The sequence below is a fragment of the Rhinichthys klamathensis genome, unplaced genomic scaffold (genome assembly GCF_029890125.1).
Source record: "Rhinichthys klamathensis goyatoka isolate OS25496 unplaced genomic scaffold, OSU_Roscu_1.1 h1tg000529l_1, whole genome shotgun sequence".
NCBI classification, from domain to species: domain Eukaryota; kingdom Metazoa; phylum Chordata; class Actinopteri; order Cypriniformes; family Leuciscidae; genus Rhinichthys; species Rhinichthys klamathensis.
In genome coordinates this window covers 139,032-161,740 of record NW_026607005.1, presented here as the reverse complement: position 1 = coordinate 161,740, position 22,709 = coordinate 139,032, and the positions used below count along the sequence as shown (strand labels likewise).

The 22,709-nt window shown below is 37.5% G+C and overlaps 1 protein-coding gene across 7 annotated transcripts in view; it reads left to right on the top strand.

Moving 5' to 3' along the window:
- sobpa (sine oculis binding protein homolog (Drosophila) a) overlaps positions 1–22,709 on the top strand; it is a 44,993-nt gene that overhangs the window by 8,271 nt on the left and 14,013 nt on the right. For 2 of the 7 annotated variants that reach the window (XM_056238648.1, XM_056238651.1), the window contains exons 2-6: positions 2,951–3,022; positions 4,324–4,459; positions 6,387–6,584; positions 16,796–16,947; positions 17,833–17,856. In XM_056238648.1, coding sequence (XP_056094623.1) covers positions 2,951–3,022; positions 4,324–4,459; positions 6,387–6,584; positions 16,796–16,947; positions 17,833–17,856 — 582 coding nt within the window. The remainder of the gene's footprint in view (positions 1–2,950; positions 3,023–4,323; positions 4,460–6,386; positions 6,585–16,795; positions 16,948–17,832; positions 17,857–22,709) is intronic. The other 5 variants (XM_056238649.1, XM_056238654.1, XM_056238653.1 and 2 more) reach the window with 3 other exon arrangements.

Sequence of the window (22,709 nt, the reverse complement as noted above, 5' to 3'; positions counted from 1 at the left end):
GATTCCCCCCGCCGTCACAATCACGGCAAACAGAGAGGGAAGGCGGCAGAGAGGGAATGAGATTTGCTGCTTCGTATCTTGTAACTTTTCTCGCTGATGTTTCAGTCTGCCGTGAAAAGAGTTCTCTCCAAACGTGTCCGATTTGATTTTGTCTCTATAGGGGAGCAAATATCCCTCTCTATTTTTTTTTTTCATTGTGATTTTTTGTTTTTTATCAGAGCATGTGTAATTATTGGGCGGCCTTCAGAGGGGAGGAGTGCTGGGAATTTCAGATTGTAATTTTGTGTGTGGAGTGACATTTAGTGCAGAATCCAGTACATTTGACAGAAATCATGCTTATCTGCAGCACTTAAAAAAGACAAACACACTGCAATGATGCACATGAGGACGTTTTAAATTGTTAGTTTTCCTCTGTGCTTTGTAACATTTTCGAAACATATTCTGTTTTTTATTGGTCACGTGCATGCATATTTGTCTATGCAATTGGATTGGATGATTAAAAAACACTAGAAAAACATTCTAGTTTTAAAGGATAGAATAGCTTAGCATTAACTTTTTTAGCTTTAATAGCATTTTCTCCATTTTTAAGAGTGCTTAAATGTTCGGTTTGTTCAGAAATTCTCTATGTATTTCCCTCTCTCTATTCTTTTAAAGGGTTTGTTCACCCAAAAATGAAAATTCTGTCATTAATTACTCACCCTCATGTTGTTCCAAACCCGTAAGACTTTCGTTCATCTTCGGAACACAAATGAAGATCTTTCTGATGGAATCTGAGAGCTTTCTGTGTCTACATTGACAGCTTCGCAACTACCACTTTGACGCTTCAAAAAGTCCATAAAGAGATCGTAAAACTAATCCATTTCAATTGAGGGGTTTAGTCCAATATTTTCTGAAGAGACATGATCACTTTATATGATGAACATGTTTAATTTAACATATAAACTTTCATCCACTCACACATCAGTTGAGGTAAACTGAAGCTCAAACATGTTCGCTTGATGTGCGAGAACGAATGAGGTTCATCCTTGTGTGTTACGCAGCACGTTTGAGGTTTGTTCTTGCGCGTCAAGAAGGTCTGGTTGAGCTTCTGTTTATTTATTTTTCTTAAAATCTGTTCATCATATAAAGCGACAGAGTCTCTTCAAAAGAATTTGGACTAAACCGATCAATTCATAGTTTTAAGATCTCTTTATTAATTTTTTGAAGCGTCGAAGTGTCAGTTGAGTAGATGTCTTTGGAGGGATAGAAAGCTCTCAGATTTCATTTAAAAAAAAAAAAGAAAGTCTAATGGGTTTGGAACGACATGAGGGTATGAAAATGATGACAGAATTTTCATTTTTGGGTGAATTTACCATTTAACTCCCTCTCTAATAAATAGAATTATACATTTCAAAGTGAATATATATATATATATATATATATATACACTGTACATATGTATATATTAATCATTTATTTGATCAAAAATGCAGAAAAACTGTAATGTGAAATATTATTACAATTTAAAATAATGGTTTTCGGTTTTAATATACTTTAAAATATCATTTATTTCTGTGGTACAAAGCTGAATTTTCATCAGCCAATCCTCCAGTCTTCAGTGTCACATGATCCTTCAGAAATCATTCTAATATGCTGATTTATTATCAATGTTGGAAACAGTTGTGCTGCTTAATATTTTTTTTGGATCCTGTGATCCTTTTGCAGGATTCATTGATGAATAAACAGTTAAAAAGAACAGTATTTATTCAAAATAGAATGTTTTCTAACAATATAAATCTTTACTATCCCTTTTTATCAATTTAACACATCCTTGCTGAATAAAAGTATTAATTTATTTCAAAACAGAAAGAAAAAATAATTACCGACCCCAAGCTTTTGAACATATTGTCACAAAAGATTTATATTTTAAATAAATGCTGTTCTTTTTAACTTTTTATTTATCAAAGAATCCTGAAAAAAGTATCATTATAAAAAAATATTAAGCAGCACAACTGTTTCCAACATTGATAATAAATCAGCATATTAGAATGATTTCTGAAAAAAAAAAAACATGTGACACTGAAGACTAGTATTGGCTGATGAAAATTCAGCTTTACATCACAGAAACAAATTATAATTTAAAGTATATTAAGATAGAAAACTATCATTTTAAATTGTAATAATATGTCACATTTCTTGTGTATTTAATCAAATAAATGCAGGCTTGAGGAGCATTAGAGCCTTCTTTCAAAAGCATAAAAAATAGTAATGTTTCCAAACCTTTGACCGGTACTGTATACATATATTTACAACTTGTTAACACTGCAAGTCAGGTCAGCCCTCTTAAGGAAATTCTGGGCACCTCTAAACTCAGCTCAGCTGGTGTTCCCAGACAATCAGGACTCCTGAAGTGCCCCAAAACACTTTAGCGGAGCTCAGGTGATTCTAGATTGATCCGTGCTGTGCTGATACTGTCTAGGAGGTTTTCCTGTGGACAGGGTGTGATTACTGCTTTGTGACTGACCTTGTGAACTCGATCCTAAAACAGAAGCCTCACCTTACAGAGACCAGAGGCAGTGGTAGGGGCAGGACAGACACCTGGTGGCCATACAGAGGAAGAGCAGGGGAGGATTGCTGTGTGCTTTATATGCTGTACAAATAATCAAGAGTTATGAAAAATGATTTGTTTCCTTATTATGCCTCAGTAAGAGTGAATCCCTCATTCGGCCTGTTTTCTTTTAGATCATATGTGTGTGTATGTTTATTATTGTGTAGTAGTTTACGCTGGAGAGTAAAATTGTTACTGTACGATGTGGTGGTTTACTAAATGTTAAAGCCCATTCAAACTACATTAAATAAGTATGTATCCGACAACACAGAACAATAGTAGGCCTATGCTGCTTGACAGTTTAATGCGATTGACTGACAGTTTCTATGTTTGATTGACAGTTGTTGACTCGTGTCTCATCAGGTCCCGTCCAATCGGCCCCTCCCAGGGGCGGGGCAGGCAGGCAATCTCCATGGCAACTCGCCCTACTTGATGGTGAGAGCCTCCCTCAGATTGACTAAAACAGAAAAACTGATTTACAAAAATAAATAATACATATATGGAAATAAATACATATCTGAATGTTTAGATGCTCATTTACTGTATGTCTTATAGATGAATACACTGAGATTTTAAAACAGATGGGAATTATAATTTAATATATTTAATGTCATTTTACAAAATATTGCAACTACATGTCAACTACCAGTCATTAGAGTATATTGTCTGCTTAATATCTGCTAACACTTTATTTTGATGCTTCCACATCAGACACTATGGTCTATAAGCAACTTTGCAATTATATGTCAACTTATTCTACTAACCCGAACACTAACACCCAACAGTGTACTACAGTCTACTAATACTCTAATGAGAGTTAGTTGACATGTAGTTGCAAAGTTACTCATAATTAATGTCCAAAGTGGACCATCGAAAGAACGTGTAACCATTTATACTTTCTCTACATATAAAACTAACACCATAACCACTAACGCTCTCTACACAGAATATAAGCAGGCTTTTATTCATTAAGCAAACATTTACAAAGATATTTGACATGTATAACTACTTTTTTGAGGTGATTCCTTAAAATTAGTCTGCTTTGAAGATTTGAATAGGGCAAATGGGTATTAAAATCTAAACTCAAAGTATGGCCCATGTTGTTTGTCTAGTATGTATGTTAAAGCTACATGATTCTGCTCTGGTCCGGTCAGCTCTGATTTGTTAATAATGCGTCTTCCTCCTCTGCTCTCTGGTTGTCTGGCTTAAGTGTTGTTTGCAAGATGTTTGTTTGATGCCCTGGTCAGTTTAGCCTCTCCAGATTTCATTCTTAAAGGGATATGGAGCTGAAACGACTGAAGCTATCTACAGTCAGATTTTGTCTATCGTTGAGCCACTGTAGAGGATTTCTTGGATGAAAATCCTTTTGGCCCTGGTTAACAGTAGCCACGCAAACATAAGATTCCCTGTGGAGACTTTTGTTTATCCGCATTGCAAAAGCTGCCACTCACGAGTTTTTTCTTTTTTACATTGATTGTGTCGATGCAGCAACACCTCCTAAACAGACTGCAATTATTTACCAATTAAGACTCCCCCTGTGTGTGTGTGTGTGTGTGTGGGGGGGGGATTATGAAATCAATAATTCTGTAATATATATATAAAAAATGGTTTTAGTCGATTTAACCTATGATGCATAAGCAGTATCTTCAATGTCATCAATTTGTTGAATCCTTACAGATAAAAAAAAATCGAAATTGAAAATTGCATTTTAAATTGTTCTCTCTCTCTCTCTGCAGAGTTTTGCCGAAAACACCATGAATGAGTTGCTTGGATGGTACGGATATGATAAAGTGGAGTTACGAGACTCAGACGACATAGAGATCCGCAACTACCCTGACGGAGAAATGCGGCAGCACATCTCTGTCCTGAAAGGTGAGATCTGACAGAGATAGGCCTGCACGACCCACGGCCGGCAGGCAAAAGAAGATTTACACATAGCAAATAGATGGTCTTCACTCACGGATGAAAAACCACAATAGTACAAATTCAAAAGTTAGGGGTCAGTAAGATTTAAAAAAAAGAAATTAATACTTTTATTCAGCAAAGAGGCATTAAACTGATCAAAAGTCACAGTAAAGAATATTCCAAACATTCATATTTTATTGTATTTTTGATCAAGTAAATAAAGCCTTGGTGAGTACTTGTTTCAAAAACAAACTTGTTTCAAAAATCTTACCAACCCTAACCTTCTGAATGGTACTCTTCACACTTATGTATTCAGAGAAAGTTTCAGTATCTAACTATACCTTTCTGGACCCTCACTTGACACTAATATGCAGAACGTGCATTCATTTATTTTTATCTTATCATCACTGAATTCCCCATAGATGTTTTGTATCAGGTTAATCTCACAAACCTGTTTGCAGAAAGAGCCTAGAGGGAATTCTGGGATGTAATAATAAGACACAAAATCCTGATAAGGACAGGACCCAAAACAAGGACTGTCAGATTTTAAATGTTGTTAAAAAGAGAACGCACTGTTAAATTCCTGAACTTCCTCTGTCGTTCCCCCGAGAGCACTCCGATTAACCCGCAGCTTTATCTTTGCACCCTCCATGGTGTCTCCTGGCTAGCCTCCGTGCCAGAGCATTAGAGAGTCTTAAACTGTCAGCCATTTTTTCTGCGGCCCTATGAGGACAGAGAAAGAGATGCCGAAACAATGAGCTGGCTAATTCCTTGCTAAGTCCATACTCCAGCCTCCATTAAGGAAAATGGTGATTTATGCGTTAGACGGTTCCCAGCTAACATGCACTCAGCCACATTTCTCCAACCTACCATGCCTGCCATGTGATGCTCTCCGTAATTACTTTCCTTCCGTCAGACAAATACACAGCCGCAGATTACGATATTTCACTATTGTTAGTTGACGTAGCTGGAAGTGGAGAGATTAGGCGAAGGACAATGAGACTTAATTAACTCGTTTAGCCGTGATCGTCTTTAAACGAGCCGTTAGAGTAACAAATGGGCTTTTCTTTCTGCTATCTCCCAGTAATCTGTTTGGGTGCTCATGTTAAATCTTGTCTTATTTGCTGCAGGTGGATGTGTGTATGTGTAGTATGGGAATGTCTTCTCGGGACTCTGCAAGAGCTATTTAATCAGTTTTCTGTCATGTAACAGGTCAAACAGTAATATGGGGTGTGCGTTTGAGATATCGCTAGTCTCCAGAGTTCTGAATGACTTGTGAATTTAAAAATGAAACACTAATCACGAAGAAAGATGTATAACATCTTCATTCACAGTAAATATTGAACATGCATGCCAAATCTTTAGTCAGTTTTTGTTACTTCTGTATTATGATATTTTTCAGTAAAACAGCATATTCAACAGGAAAAAAGGCAAATGCTACTAATAATAAAATAATTATACTAATAATAAATATATCAGTACTCAATTTTATCCATCAGGAAATTATTAGTGTCAAATAAGTGTTATATACCACCAGAATAGAGCCAGACCTGAATGCGAGATTGTTAAAATAATGCCCAAATAACTATATGGCTTTTTCCAACAGCCCATGTGGCCTAAGTGATGTCAGAGGAAAAGCAAAGCAATTTCAGAGAGTCATTTTTTTCTGAAAATTTTGGAATAACATGGACCATGGTTTGTTTAGAATGTAAATGCAAATGATGATTTCTTATTGACTACAATGAAATGATCATGACCTTTTGAATTTGATGACAGTCAAACCTACCAATGGCATGTCGCACAATAGCATAGATCCCACTAACCTCATGTATTTCACACTGTGACTGTTTTGTGAGACATAACCGACTCGCCATTACCACTCTCTCCTCTCTAGAGAACTCTTTGCCAAAAGCATCCACAGTGGAGAACAGCAGTGGTTCTCCTCCACACGCCAACAGCTCTAGCTCTACCCCGACGTCACGGAATGGAGTGACAGGCGAAGCGTCTGTAAACCCCTCCTCCTCTAAAGAGCACGGAGGCCTGCCAATCATAGTGCCCTTAATCCCGCCCCCTCTGATTAAAGCACCAGCAGGTAAGAAACACAATAGACAGTATGTGAGTATCTAACTTATACACACACATACAACTGTACAGAAGGCATTTCATTCTTTCTTTTTAACGCTGGGTAAATGTAATCCCAGGTTACATACTTTATCCGTCAGGTGTCTAGTATTCACACTGTACAGGTTCTTAATTGCATTTTTATGAGACTAACAACTAATTTAATAATTGCTTGACCATTTGTGTAAATGTCGCCATGTATATCTGCTGTGGCTTTCTTCTCTGTCATTCTAGTTAACACGTTTGTTTTAACTGTTTCCCTCAGAGGCTGAAACTAAATTCAATTCAATTCAATTCACCTTTATTTATATAGCGCTTTTTACAATATAGATTGTATCAAAGCGCTTCACACAGTGATAACATGAAAACAATATAACAAAAACAATATAACAATATAACAAAGTTTGTTTCTAAAAGAAAATTGCGTCAACGTCCACCTATGTAAGGCAGATCAATAATATTATTGAATATTAAATGTCCCCAACTAAGCAAGCCAAAAGCCAAGGCAACAGTGGCAAGGAACCAAAACTCCATCAGGTGACAGAATGGAGAAAAAAACCTTGGGAGAACCCAGACTCAGTCGGGGGGCCAGTTCTCCTCTGACCAACGAAGGAACAGTGCATGATTCGGGCAACATTACAAGTCAGATTGGAATCGGAACATTTAGAGTATTTGTCCATTTCCATCTTTTGGAAGTCCAAGTAATCATGCCGGTATTAAGACGAGTTGTTGAGGATCAGTGCCGTCCACCATAGAGAGTCCATATCGTCCGCGTTGAGTCGTCAATTCACAGGCTTTGTGATTGGAGCATCTGAAGTCTCCGTGAGAGGCTGGATACAAACTGGGGTTGACGAACGCCATTTTCTCGGGACTCGCGTCCCGAGATAACAGCAGAAAAGCAAAAAGGGAAAATAATTAGCGTAGCTGCTGTTCATAGTGATGATTTCCATAGCACAGTCGTAAATGATAAAACATGAAGACAGTGACTCTTGCGTCCCAAAATCACCCCCCTCCGTCCCCCACTCAACTCAGCCCAGCTTACTGACCTCTACGTCCCTCCTGCTGCTGAGACCTAACCACAATCTCACAATCTCTCTGCAACCCAACCATACGCGCCAACCCGTTGACTAAGGCTGTCGAGCCCCACTGGTGCGTGAATAGGCAGTTTCAGTGGACAACGGTTCCGTATGGCATACCACCTACCGCAACACAATATCTGCCCAACCACCCGTCATTCACGCAATATATACAGGAACGTAATGACTGTAAATACTATGCAACCTATACAAATAACCTACAGTCTCTTCAAGTTTTATAGTATTAAATGCATTTGATCTGATTCAGCAGTGGTATAAAAGGTAACCATTATGTAAATGCTTGGCTAAAGAGATGCGTCTTTAATCTAGTTTTAAACTGGGACAGCGAGTCAGAGCCTCGAACAATATCAGGAAGGCTATTCCAGAGTTTAGGAGCTAAATGTGAGAACGCCCTCCCTCCTTTAGTCGACTTAGATATCCTAGGAATGACCAGAAGCCTCGAATTTAGTGATCTTAAAGAACGCGATGGATTGTAGGGCGATAAAAGGTCCATTAAATACACAGGAGCTAAACCATTTAGGGCTTTATAGGTCAGTAATAGTACTTTATAATTGATACGGAACTTGATAGGTAGCCAGTGTAGAAATGATAAAATTGGTGTTATATGATCATATTTTCTTGACCTAGTAAGAACTCTAGCGGCTGCATTTTGCACGAACTGTAGCTTGTTTATTGAGGATGCAGGACAGCCAGCTAATAAGGCATTACAGTAATCTAGTCTCGAGGTCATGAATGCATGAACTAACTTTTCTGCATCAGAAACAGATAGCATGTTACGTAATTTCGCAATGTTTCTAAGGTGGAAAAAGGCTGTTCTTGTAACATATGCAATATGATTTTCGAAAGACAGGTTGCGGTCTAGTATAACTCCCAGGTCTTTTACCGTAGAGGATAAAGTAACAGGACATCCTTCTATATTAAGGTTGTATTGTAAGTGGTTTTGTGGGTAGTTTTTTGGACCAACAAGTAATACCTCCGTTTTATCTGGATTTAGTAGCAGGAAATTACCCGTCATCCAGCATTTTATATCTTTAAGACACTCTGTCAATTTAGATAAGTTAGTGTTTTCATCTGGCCGTGATGAAATATATAATTGAGTGTCATCAGCATAACAGTGGAAATTAATTCCATGTTTTCTTATAATATTACCAAGTGGCAGCATATATATTGAGAATAGCAGAGGGCCTAACACCGATCCTTGCGGCACTCCATAATCTACTGACGTTATCTTAGATTTTTCCCCATTTAAACAAACAAAATGGTAACGGTCCGATAAGTACGATCTGAACCAGCTTAATGCCTGTCCCTGAACACCAGTGTAGTTTTGTAATCGATCCAAGAGTATTTTATGATCGATAGTGTCAAACGCAGCACTAAGATCGAGTAGAACTAGTATTGAGATACAGCCTTGGTCAGAAGCTAAAAGTAAATCATTTGTAATTGTAACTAGCGCAGTTTCTGTGCTATGATGCGGCCTGAATCCTGACTGAAATTTTTCATATATCTCATTTTCTTGCAAGAAAGAGCACAATTGAGCGGACACAGTTTTTTCTAGTATTTTAGACATAAATGGAAGATTTGAAATGGGTCTGTAATTTGCTAAGTTATTTGGATCTAATTGCGGTTTCTTAATGAGAGGTTTTATTACTGCCAGCTTGAATATTTTTGGAACATGACCTAGAGATAAAGACGAGTTAATAATATTAAGAAGAGGCTCTTCCACTACAGGTAACACTTCTTTCAGAAATTTAGTTGGTATTGGATCTAATAAACATGTTGTTGGTTTAGATGCAATGATAAGTTTATTTAGCTCTTCCTGTCCTATATTTGTAAAGCGGTGTAGTTGTTCCAGAGGGGCCATAGTTGAGGCTAAATCATAAGACACCATAGAGGATTGTACATTTACAATTGTGTTTCTGATGCTTTCTATTTTCTCATTGAAGTAGTTCATAAAATCATTACTACTATACTGTAACAGAATATTTTGCTCTGGTGATGTCTGTTTATTTGTTAGTCTAGCCACGGTGTTAAATAAAAACCTTGGATTATTTTGGTTATTTTCTATTAGTTTGCGGAGATGCTCTGCCCTGGCTGCTTTTAGAGCCTTTTTATAACGTGACATACTGTCTTTCCACGCGATTCTAAAGACCTCTAAATTAGTTTGTTTCCATTTACGCTCTAAGTTACGAGTTTCTCTCTTGATAGCATGCGTAGCACTGTTGTACCATGGTGCTTTAGTTTTCTCTCTAACCTTTTTTGGTCTAATTGGTGCACCAATATCTAATGTACTAGAGAAAAAGGTGCTCAACCTGCTAGTCATTTCCTCTAGTTCATCTGTTTGTTTGGGTTCTCTGAGCAGCTGAGATAGATCAGGTAAGCTATTTGAGAATCTATCTATAGTGGTAGGAAGGATTGTTCTGCCTGGTCGATAACGTGGCGCAACATGACAAATTTCAGCAGTACGTATTATACAAGTTACCATGTGATGATCAGTGAGATCGTCACTTTGCGGTATAATATCTATATCGGTTAGATTGGTTCCATATGATATAATTAAGTCTAGTGTATGATTTAGACGATGAGTGGGACCACTGACGTTTTGTTTGACCCCAAAGGAGTTTAATAAATCTGTAAACGCAGTCCCTAACGCATCATTTGTGTTATCTACGTGTATGTTAAAATCTCCAACAATTATTGCTTTATCGGTATTGACCAATAGATCTGAGAGAAAGTCTGCAAATTCTTTAAGGAAATCAGCGTAAGGTCCTGGAGGTCTATATACAGTAGCCAAGGCTAGATATAATAGGGATTTCCTTCTTACATCTAAGAGCGTAACGTTTAGCACAAGTACTTCAAACGAATTAAACCTGTGACCTGTTTCCTGAGTAACATTAAGAATATCTCTATAGATTGTTGCAACTCCGCCGCCACGACCGATCAGACGGGGCTCATGCTTATAACAGTATCCTGGTGGAGTGGACTCATTTAGACCGAAATACTCGTTTGGTTTAAGCCAGGTTTCAGTAAGGCAAAGTACATCGAAGCTATTATCTGTGACCATTTCATTTACAATAACCGCCTTAGGTGTGAGCGATCTAATGTTTAGAAGACCTAGTTTTAGAAATTGTTTTTGTTCACTGATATTTAGATTTTCAGGTTTAATTACAATAAGATTTTTCCTGGATCCTACAGTAGATTTATTATTTGGCCTCACTAAACGAGGAATAGACACAGTTTCTATATGATGTTCTACACTACTTATATCAATTAAATTGGCACAGCAAAGACTGTGATTTGGAATTTGATTTTCTAGTCATACGGTGTGTAACGTCTTGGAGATGTTGTCCGACAGAACAGCCGCTCCGATTCTGCTGGGGTGCAGGCCATCAGCACGGTAGAGCCTAGGTCGCTCCCAGAACAGATTCCAATTATTTACAAAGAGCAGTTTTTGTTCATTACACAATGACATTAACCATTCATTTAGTGCAAATAATCTACTGAACCTTTCCTGTCCTTGTCGGTACGTGGGAAGCGGTCCAGACACGATGATCGTTGCCTCAGGCGCTGTGCTGCGTACCGTCTCGATCAGGCTCCTGTAGTCCTTCTTCAGAACCTCCGTCTGCCGCAGCCTGACGTCGTTCGTCCCCGCGTGCAGCACCACAGCTCCGACGCGCTCGTCACCGTTCAGGATCTCGGGAACCTGTGCGGCGACATCAAGAACACGAGCACCAGGAAAGCAGTGAGTGCGCACCTTACCCTTACCTGAGGTAGCACGGACATGACGGACCATGGAAGTGCCGATGATCATGGCTTCGTTGCGTTCCGACTCGCGAAGAGGGGAGAAGCGATTCCGGGTGGAGATCTCGAAGACCGGGAGGGGCGGAGAGGTTCTTGCTCTGGTCCTGGCTCGTGTATTCCGCTGTGGGATCATCCAGGGTCCATGGTGTTGGGTCGGTGCCGGAGTGAATGATGCCAGAGATGATCGCGTCCTCCTGGGCAGAGAAACGCACGGAGTAGACGAAGTCGGAGTCAAAAAGTTACTAGCCACTGACGTATGTGGATCGGCGCGTGACGTTTCAAGCGCTGATCGCCGATCCCGCAGCTCGGCTTGTTTCTCCAGCAGACCACGGATCTGTTTCTCCACCGATTCCAGCTCCAATCGTACCGAAATCAGCTCGAATGTGTCCTCACCTGCACTCAGAGGTAACGTTAGACACACATCTGATATGTTCGCCATAACAGATGAACAGTAAATTAGTAGTGATACTACCAATATCACTACTAATTTAGGACTGAAATGCCGGATATAACCTGTATCCTTTCAGTGAACGGGTGTAAAATGAGACGGTCGGTAGGCGCGAGGCCACGCGTGAAATGCTAGCGGACTAAAGGCTAGTAGCCGAGATTCGCAAAGTTGGATCTAAGTAGCGATATCAAAGCAATCCGATTGTTTTTTATAAGGAATAGTATCGAGGATAAGTTCCCAGAATATAAAAATAGAAAGTGCTTGTTTATAAATGAGTGGTAAGGAAGAAAATCAAGGATTAATGAATCGATTCGACGGAGCTTCCAAGCACAAACTAAATGCATGAAAGTTTCTGCGACTGTACAAATATCAATGAAAATAACATTAGTTTTTTATAATACCACTTGCATCTAAGTTGACGCTACCCGAGCTGTGCATGTAAGTTTGCAGTCCGAATTGAATTTGAGATACCATATACCAATGGAAAGAAAACACGAATTGATTTGTCCGCTGGCTGAACACAAAAACAAACATATACAGCTTGGATATTGTAGTTCGATTCATAAACAAATGACTCTAATGAGCAAGTTCTTTTTTACTGAATCAAAAACAATCAAAGGAACCTGTGCATTCCGACTCACAAATAGACGACTTCTCTAGTCTTTTAATAAATCGTTCAAAAACAGTTGTGCTGCATCATAATATACACACTTCCCTACTATAAAGGTAAAAAACTCAATGTGAAAAAAAATTCATAGTATTCATGAAACAGTAGGCAAAAAGTACCTATACTCGGAGGACCTACTAATGCTCTTCTAAAGTTGTGATTACCAGCTTGTCGCATTCAAGTGCTTTGTTTTCAGAAAGAACAGGAATCATGGAGGACACTAGGTTTATTCTTGCCTATTTATTGGGAAAATCTTATTAAAGCCAAAATGATATATAGAGTCCCATTCATTGACAACCATAAGCACCGCTATGTTTAAAGTTTATGGCACGCCCAACTCGGGAACTTGGGAATCAAAATTTTCCCTGAGCTTCCCAGTGGTAAATACGACTTGAGATGGTGTTTATGTCCAATTTTTAGCTATAAGACAGCATATGTATAGGGGTGTCCAAACTCAGTACTAGAGGGCCGCTGTCCAGCAGAGTTTAGTTCCAACTTGCCTCAACACATGCCTGGATGTTTCTAGTATGCCGAGTAAGAGCTAGATTATCTGGTGCAGGTGTGTTTAATTGCGGTTGGAGCTGAACTCTGCAGGACAGTGGCCCTCCAGGAGCAGGATTGTACACCCCTGACCTACTACTTCCAGCTAGATTCTGAAGTGTGCATTCAATGAACACTTTACAATCCTATGAGGCCACGGGAGAGGACTTGTGAATGGGATGACGAATGTAGTACATCTATATTATTACACACATTCATACCATAGAACATAACTTTAACACTTGCAAAGTAATTACTTATTCAAAGAAGTACCTACCCAGAGAGTATGTGAATTCAGACGCAGCCCATAGTTACAGGTTTGAATCGGTCTGCCGAATCCTTTATTGAATTAACTCATTGAATCATTCGGACTGATTTCTGAATCAACATGTGACTCACTTTCAGTGATTTCTGTCTCGAAATGAAGCATGCTTTGTGTATATAAGGTATGTAAGGTTTTTGAAACTTAGATGTAGTTACTGACAGGTTGTTCTTTCAACATTCTCAGTCAGAGTTTTTATATTTAATATTATACAGTATTATTTATATATAAAATTGTCCTTGATGATAAATGTAAATGAAAGTCCACATTCATTGTTGGTTGAGAGTGTGTGTTGTAGCGCAGCAGACTACAGTCATGGTGTCTAATGGGGCGGCACCATGGTGAGGTGCATCCCTAAACCAGTGTACTGTGCACTGGTGTATTTGTGTGTGTGTGTGTGCCTATGTATGTGCGCTTGTATTTATGTGTGCGTTAATGTGTGTGATGTGGTGAGAAACAGATGGTGTAGACTCGCTAACTACCACGGCAACAGAAGCCAACTCCCCCCCTCCCCATCCCCGCCCCTTGCCTGTGGCCCTCTTGAATAATTCATGAGCATGCGCATAGTGACAGAGGGCTTTTGAAGTGCAGGTATGTGCTGCTCTACCACTGGATGTTCCACAAACACACACACATTTGCACAATCTCTCTTAAATTCAGGTTTCGGATGGAGCAATGAGGCTGTGCTGAGGAAAAACAAACAGAAGTGTCATGGCAACCGTTTTATATTAGGATGTTTGTATTTTGAGGGTTTTAGAGAAACACTTTGAGTCTTTGTTGCTCTGTATGCAAGCTCTTTCTATCTTAATTTTTTACTTTTTCCAGCCTTCTGAATCAAAGCTGCTATTGCCGTTTCTTTAAAATAATAAAAATTGCTATAAGACATAAGAACAAAAAGTACTGTACATTAGAATTTGTATAGATGAGGTGTAGATGAATAAATCTTCAATAATATTTTTTAATATAGTTTTTTAAGCCTGAATATTATACAGCTTATAGTCCAAGTTTTGGAATCATAAAGGAATAGTTCATACAAAAAAATATTTTATAATTAGTCTTTTTATCATTTACTCATTCTATTCTAAACGCAAATGACTTTCTTTCTTCTGTGGAACAAAAAAAAGTATTTTCTTTTGCAGAATGTTCTTTTGTGCATCTGCAGCTCTTTTAAATGGGGCGGGAGAAGACCATCAAGCTCCAAACATGTCAAAAATGCACTATAACAGTGGGTGAATTCAGATAATTTGGTCCACACTGCAAAATAACTCCTTTTGTATTCCATAGAAGAAAGACAATTAATTTGGAATGACACAAGGGTAGGCAAATGATTACAGAATTTTCATTTTTGAGTGTTCTATCTAGACTATAGGGCCTAACATTAACGGGCCAGTGCTGCATCGTCACCGAAATTTAAGCCTTGCCAATTTAAATATTCACGTGCAAGAAGATGCGAAAGTGAACTCAATTAATTACTTGAACGCTGTGGTAAGTTTTCAGTGTGCAAACATCCTAAGCACGCACCTAGAAAGCCGCATTTCAGGCAGTACGCTAATACGGAATTAAGCTCTCTTTCACATATTCTTGCACTTGAAAGGACAAATTCTCACAAAGTATCCTAGTAAACATAGTCGGTTATGTCTTAAGTGAACGTAAATAGATGAGAAAGAAAACGCATGTGTACAATATCAGTATATTGGATCCGTGCAGGTCTTAAAGTGACAGCAGCCTAATAATCCGGCTCCTATCTGTGTCGTTAATGTTAATCAAACAACAAAAGACAAAGAGAAAATCACTTACTGCTCTTGTCTGAAAAAGTTTTTTTTAATTTTAATAAGAATTAATCAGGTTCATTTATACAGTGAAGACTATGCAGCCAGTGTTATTTTACATTAGATTCCTAAAATTTCTTTTACACATTACATTTCTATCCCTGAAAATTGTGAAATTTCACTGGTATCTAAAATTTTGGTTTCATTGCTGCTTGTTTTGGCAAAAAGTTTTAGGCCCTGGTTCTATCCCTTTAAATCATGAATTACTTGTTTCAAACAGTAAGCTAGTCAAAGTCTCAAATAGGTATCTCTATCCCCATCTCACGCCATTGGTGGAGCGAATGCTGTAGTTTCAACCTAGTTGGGATGCTTAAACAGATTGCAATATTTATTTATTTTTTGCCACCAGGGATGCAGAAATGACTAAGAAAATTTATACTTGATTTTGGGTTGTGGTCTGACTCTTCTCTCCTCCCCTTTGCACTGAGTTTAATTTGGTTGGTCAGAAGTGGATCTGATTACTGAAGTACACTTTATGCTCAGAGTTTAGCCTATGGTGAAATGTTTAACATAATTCCGAATAGATTTCTATCTTAAAATATAATTTGGTCTACACACTCATTACAAAAGACACAAGAGAGAGGGGTGAAAGGAAAGGTTAAGTCTAATGGGCAGACATTTTCTCTCCACACACTTAGATTGATCTGATCATTAAGCAGCTGCTAGAGGGTGAGAGTGTAAAAGATCTCTGAGGAGAAATCATTTGACATGGGCAGATGCATTAAAACAATCACACACTGAATCTGAATCTGAGGTTGGGAATCTCAGAAGATTGAAAACGACAAAAAATAAACAGTTTTCTGTTGTGGCAATGTCGGTTATATGTGAATCAATGTGTGTGTGTCTTTGTGGTCTCTTGAAACTCGCTCACCCCTATTCCCAAACACACACACACACACATGCATGCAACACACTTCAAACATCCAAACCCGAACACTCGTGCCCCCAAGCCTTTGGTTGTTAGTGGAGCACAATGGGAAAGATCTAATATCTTGTGGCATGTGATGTAGGAAGATTGACTGACGCACACACACCAAGAAACATGTGTATATATTCTTGAAGTGTGTGGGGTGATGTATGATGACAGGTTTCTCTTAACCCTTTGTGGATTGGTGAGGGAAAGATTCCCTTTGGTCATTAAACACACTTTACCTGGGGTTAAAAGCGAGGTTTAGAACAAGGATATCTAGGGGGTTAATGCACAGTGTGAAAAGCCCTGAGTATATGTGCATCTGCATCATATACTGCCTGTCTGTATATGTATATATGAATCAGTGTCTAAATGTGTAAGGGTGGAAAATTAAATAGTTGTTGAGGTGACTATCTCTACTATGAATTGCAAAGGCACTTCAGTCTATCTCAATTCTCTGTTTCAGTCAACATCGATGCATGTTGTAAGCTATCTAAAATTTGACTGTTTCAAATAGTTGACTGAATAGATCCTTATATATTCTTTATTTCTCTGTTTCTCTCTCTCTCAGAGGAGGACACCTCTAATGTTCAGATAATGTGTGCGTGGTGTCAGAAGGTGGGAGTGAAGCGTTATTCTCTCAGTATGGGCTCTGAACTGAAGAGTTTCTGTAGTGAGAAATGCTTCGCTGCCTGTCGACGTGCCTACTTCAAACGCAACAAGGTAAACGCCCAGTCTCCACCTCTTCCTGTCCCCTCAGCCAATCAGGCTCCTTCTGTCTGATGTCACTTCTTCTGTTCTGCCTTTACCTTTTTCAGTGTTACTAAATTCTTTGGCTCAAAACTGTAAATGACTCTTACTCTGTTAAATGATACATTATAGTTTTAAGCAGGTATCACATATAGTGATTCACTCATGACAGTTACAGTCATTTTTTTCCCACAAGTAGCAGTATGTCTAGAGTCCTTATTAGGTTATTATTCTGATCAGCTGAAACACTAAGTTATTTTTTCATTTTTATTCGTTGGTAGGCCTATTTGTACTTTACTGATACTTTTGAACATGGTTGGTTCACAAAGACAAGCTGATGGCATGGGTTATTCCTATTATGCAGTACGTTTTAATGTTCTCATCAAACATAACTGTATAAAATATTATACTCACAATTTTAAAGATTGAGATTATCATTTTGGTTAGTTTTCCTTTATCATATATCACTTCACATCATTTTAGTTTTTTATGTTATTTACATTTATAGAATATATTACTTTAACTAAGAAAATGCAATCATTTTTGTGGGGTAAAAAAAAACACAAGCAGCTTTGAGTATTAGCAATGGATTAGATGATCTCTGTGATGTTTTGTAGTATTAGCTGGGTTGTCTCACTTCAGCCCGTTTGATAAAATTACAGAAATAAGCTAACTCTCTCTGCTAACTTTATTTCCATCCTGTTAATTTTCTTAGTTATGATTAATAATGTGTAATATTTCTGAAAGTCTGATTTACCCCCAACGCAAGAATATTCAGCAATGAACCTCATTTAGATTTAGACCTCATGCCATCAGAGTGAGACAGATATTGATTGTGTGTTTTCTTTTCTATCTAAGCTTGGATATGTGAGGAATTGCAGTGTAAGTATACTGTGTTTGGATTTCTCCTCTCCTCGTGTGTGTTAAAGACCCGTACACTTATTCACACACTGATGGAACTCATAATATCATGGACGCATGCAAACACCCCCCCAGACATACATATATTATGCACATACACATGCATAAATAAAACACAGGCTTATGCACATGTATACAAAAGCACACAAATCCACTATAACACATGCATACGTACACACACAAGAGTCTCACATGCATGCGTACACACTCCCACATGCATGCATGTTTGTTCACAGCCACCCCTCGCTTAGTGTGTGGTGTGTTTGAGGATAGAGTGGACAGCATGAAGAGACCAACAAACATGCAAACATGACCAGAGATTTGCTGAAGCTACCACACACACGTACAAACACAAATGCAAACAGTACTCTTTCTCTCTCACACACACAACACATAGGGATACACAAAGCAGACACAAACAATTGTATACATTTCATGAATTGTAGAGCAGTGTAGAAGCCCAGGGACATAGAGACAAAAAAGTGTACAAAAAAATACTTTGGTGTTTTTTTCTAGACTGTAGAAACTATAGACTCTAAGTTAAGATTACACTGCGTTAAATGTGTAAAAATCATATCATTCACACAGCTGAATTTAAAACAGGAATGTTACAGACATATAGATGTAAATGTACACATATATTCTGTTACTGAAATCCACCACCTTTCAAAAAAAGAAAGAAAGAAATCAGTCAGAAAATGAAAGAGAGACAGACAGAAGTAAGTAAGTGCAGGCAAACATTTACACAAACACAGAGGGACTTTTAATTCCATGAATTTACAACAACGGTCAAGCCATTTTCATAATGTTGGGTTATTTTTCAACCTAAAATAAAAAAATAAATATGAATGGTCCTAATGAAGGCTATTTTAATTAACCATTACTTTAGCATTTCATGACAGTTGAGCATTAATTAAGTATTCAAATATTTATTATTACCATAGTGAAAAAGATTCTCTTTCTCATTACTGTACCAGAAAGAAAACAATGAAGTAAAATATTTATACATCATGGTAGTAGCTATTTATTATATCTGCCCTAGAATTTATGCTGATTAAAAAAAAACTCATTGCACTAGAGTAATGATAATCTAATGACATTTCCAAAAAAATACCTGGACATATTATAGTAAAGAGATTTTTGTGGGGGAAATGTGCTAACATAATGAAAAAAAATATCAGTATGATTTTTAGTCTATTTATTTTGTTGTTGATTTTGGGGTGGAATGTGACCTAAACTTTAAGAGACTCGCCCCTTTTATACATTTGTGAAGTGATTTTGTGCAACGTTATTAGTTTGTGCAAACTGTTTCAACTTCTGTAGATTAAGTCATTGGAGGAATATGGCCTGGATATGTTTTTGTGAGATTCATCTGAATATTGATTCAACCCTGTGAAGTTCACAGCAGAGCACAACATGTTGATGTGTGTTTTCTCTGATCTGCTGTCTAATTTCCATTGTCTGTGTTTTTAGCATAAAAATGTTAGCACGGTCCAGTTATTAAACGTTATTAGAGTCTCACGCATAATGAAGAGAACAGCCAGTGTGTGCTGAATGACATCATCTGATATGTTGATACGGTCAGTGTAGTCTGTTATTATTATAGTGTAAACTGTGAGGTCGTTTTGGCACGTCCGTAGATGTTTGGATGCTGTATCTGGTTCTCTGAGGAGACACGTCTGTGGAATGCCAAACGAACGTCTGGCAGGAGCAAGTTCATTTCATCCCACCAATCATAGAGCTGTTTACTTCGCTCCTTTGACGATTCTCCTGGCGTTCTGCCACCACTGCGACTCCACCTTTATTTCTATAAATCATTAGGAGGGGGAACTTTATTACGCTCTAAGATTATATGAACATTTCCTCTTTCTCTTTTGTCATGTACACCACAAGGTCAGCTGCAAAGATAAGCAGTGTTGAGCATGTGTGAAATAAGACACTGGGAGGGGCGGTGGGTCTGATGTTACTGCAGTAAATATGCTACATCTGCAAAACTCATAACGGAAAAAGAGAAAGCATACACATAATACATATCTTTATTCTCTATCATCCCACCGGCCCAACTTATGTAGTGAAACATCCTCACACCAGCTGCTTCAGGTGATTATAATTCCTCCACATTAAAGGTGTGTGTGTTTGTTTTATGTGTTAATAAGGAGTGTCTTCCTCAGAGGAAATGTGGTAAACCTCTGTCAGACACACACACACACACACACACACACACACAAAAACAGTATTGTTACTGTATTGTGTTTATTGTGTCAGACGGTGGGCTCGTTTTACGGTGTCCAAATCCTCATATTTGCGTGTGCGTGTAGGTGCTGAGGTAATGAATTTTGACAAGATATTTTTAGGCCTCATGAAACCTTAGAGTAACTGAATATTTTGAATACAGAGAAGTGTGTCCATATATGGTGATTTGTTCTGGACTGAGGTGAATAGGACTGCAATGTGTGTTTGTGATGAACAAGGCTTTATAAGAAAGAACTTGGGTCACTCTAAGTCAGTTACAGTGAGAGTTTATTGTAGGTCTTCAGTGGCAGTTGCCATTAGGAAAACACAATTATAGTGAGAATATATCAAGGACAATGTTGGAAAGTCTCAGTGTTAGCCATCAATATCAAAGAAGTGGAAATCATTTCTATAGTATAATTTTCTTCAGACATGTACACTTTTGGGCATGGTATTTTAAGAACCTTGGAGTACCATGTAAAACACCATTTTATAGAACAGATAGTTCAGACATTACAAATTTAATTTTAATAAACATTTTGTTCTTAATATTTTATTGGAGTAGCCTTTTTGTACTAGCTGTAAAAGCAATAACGTACAGTATTTGAGGCCATGCTGTATATTTTGTAAAAAAAAAAAAATTGATTTTGTTTAATGTTTTTGAAAGATGTCTCTCATGCTCAGCAAGGCTGCATGTATTTGAACAAATAAACAGTAATGTTATTAAATAGTATTACAATTTATTAATTACTTTAATATATTTGAACATGTAATTCATTTTTTGATGGAATTTAATAGAATTCATGAATTTGGTGGAATTTGAAAAGCTAAATTTTCAACATCATTACTCCAGTCTTCAGTGTCCCATGATCCTTCTGAAATTTTCTCGAAACAATAAGTTCATATCTTTTAGTTTCTTGTTCAGGCCAGATTTGAATTTCTTATTGCACATTTTTTGGCACATGTGCAAACGTTGCACAGTAACAGTAACACTTTGCACAGTAACAAAATTCACATGGCTTAGTGATGAAAACTGATGTTGATTCTTAGTGAAATTGTCTTCACAACTTCTAAACATTATTTCATCGTGTGAGCCATCTCATGCTAAATGGTCATTCAGTTATCAAAATCTGTCAGACATACTGTATATGTATTTCCCATAAATATCCATGGTATGGAAAACATTATATTATATATAAATGTGCATATTCTTTTCCGGTGTACTATTGACTTTCCCTAGTAAACTTTGTTGAAATCTGTATTAAAAAAAACTCTATTAAACTCTATAACTGTATTTGACACAGAACTTCGACAACATTCAGCTTGACAAAGCTGACAGTCAGTGTCAACAAAAAAAGTAAAACAAAGATGAAATTTATATATGACGAATTTTGCACTTTTTTTGTATTTCCCGGGCTGACTGCCATGGTGAAAAAAAAACTTTGAAACATTTTGAACAGTACGGCTCACACGATGATAAACACTTTTCATTTTGGTGCCATTGGCCAATTTCCTGACACAATAACTGGGTTTAGAAGAAGTTAAATTAAATGTTCTGGCTGAGTTATTATATTTTGCAGACATGCAATAGTTGTGATGTCCCATAGAATGTTAAGACTGTTTTAATAAAAAAAAGAGTCAAAGCGATTGAGGGAAAACACTGTTGAAAGAGTTGCTGCAGATTTTTTTTATGGAAACCATGATACAGGATTCTTTGATTAATAGAAAGTAAAAAAACAACAACATTATATTATATAAAAGATTATAATAAATAATTATTGTAATAGATAATCTTTCTGATAGATAAAATTCTAATTATTCTAACTAATAAATTCAACTATTTACTAAACATTGGTGTCTCTTATTATAATGTTGTTGGCACCATTTTATAAAAACAAGCGGCATTACAGTGATTTTACCATTTAGGAATCATTTACCCATAGTACAATCACTGTAATGCATGGCCTTGAGTTGCTTATTGCTTAAGTAAATGATAATGGGAATCATTAAGTACCATGGTATAAATCAAAATGCATTGTGTTATCATTAGAAATGATCAATGTCCTCAAAACTGTCAAATGAATTAAAAAGAGTCAATCAAAGAAAAGAGTCAATTAAAGAAAACGTACAAATGAACTCGAACATCTGGGCAAAACAACCATTTTAAACCGACTAGGAGATGGACACACCGACAGACAGTCACACCAGTTTGTGCTTCATGCCTGAAAACAGAATTAAACGCAGCTCTGCCAATAAGAGCAAGAGAAAAGATATACTGAATGGCCATGTGTGTGTGTGTGTGTGTGTTGGAGAAATTGTAACTCTTTTAAATGTTAAATTTGATTACAGTGTTTAAAATCTGACGAAGCGTAAATTATCAGCCTGTAAATGGTGATGTTGATTTACTCACATCTCATTCATTTACTCATAGCAAATGCGAACATGCATAGATCTATAACCGTTCGATTATTTTGAAAGTTGGAGTGCAGTTTCTCTGAAACAACTCTATAACAATGTGTCTGTGTGTGTGTTGGAAGCTATTGGGCCTCTGCTTCCTGAGGTCTTGTTGCCATGGCGTTGTG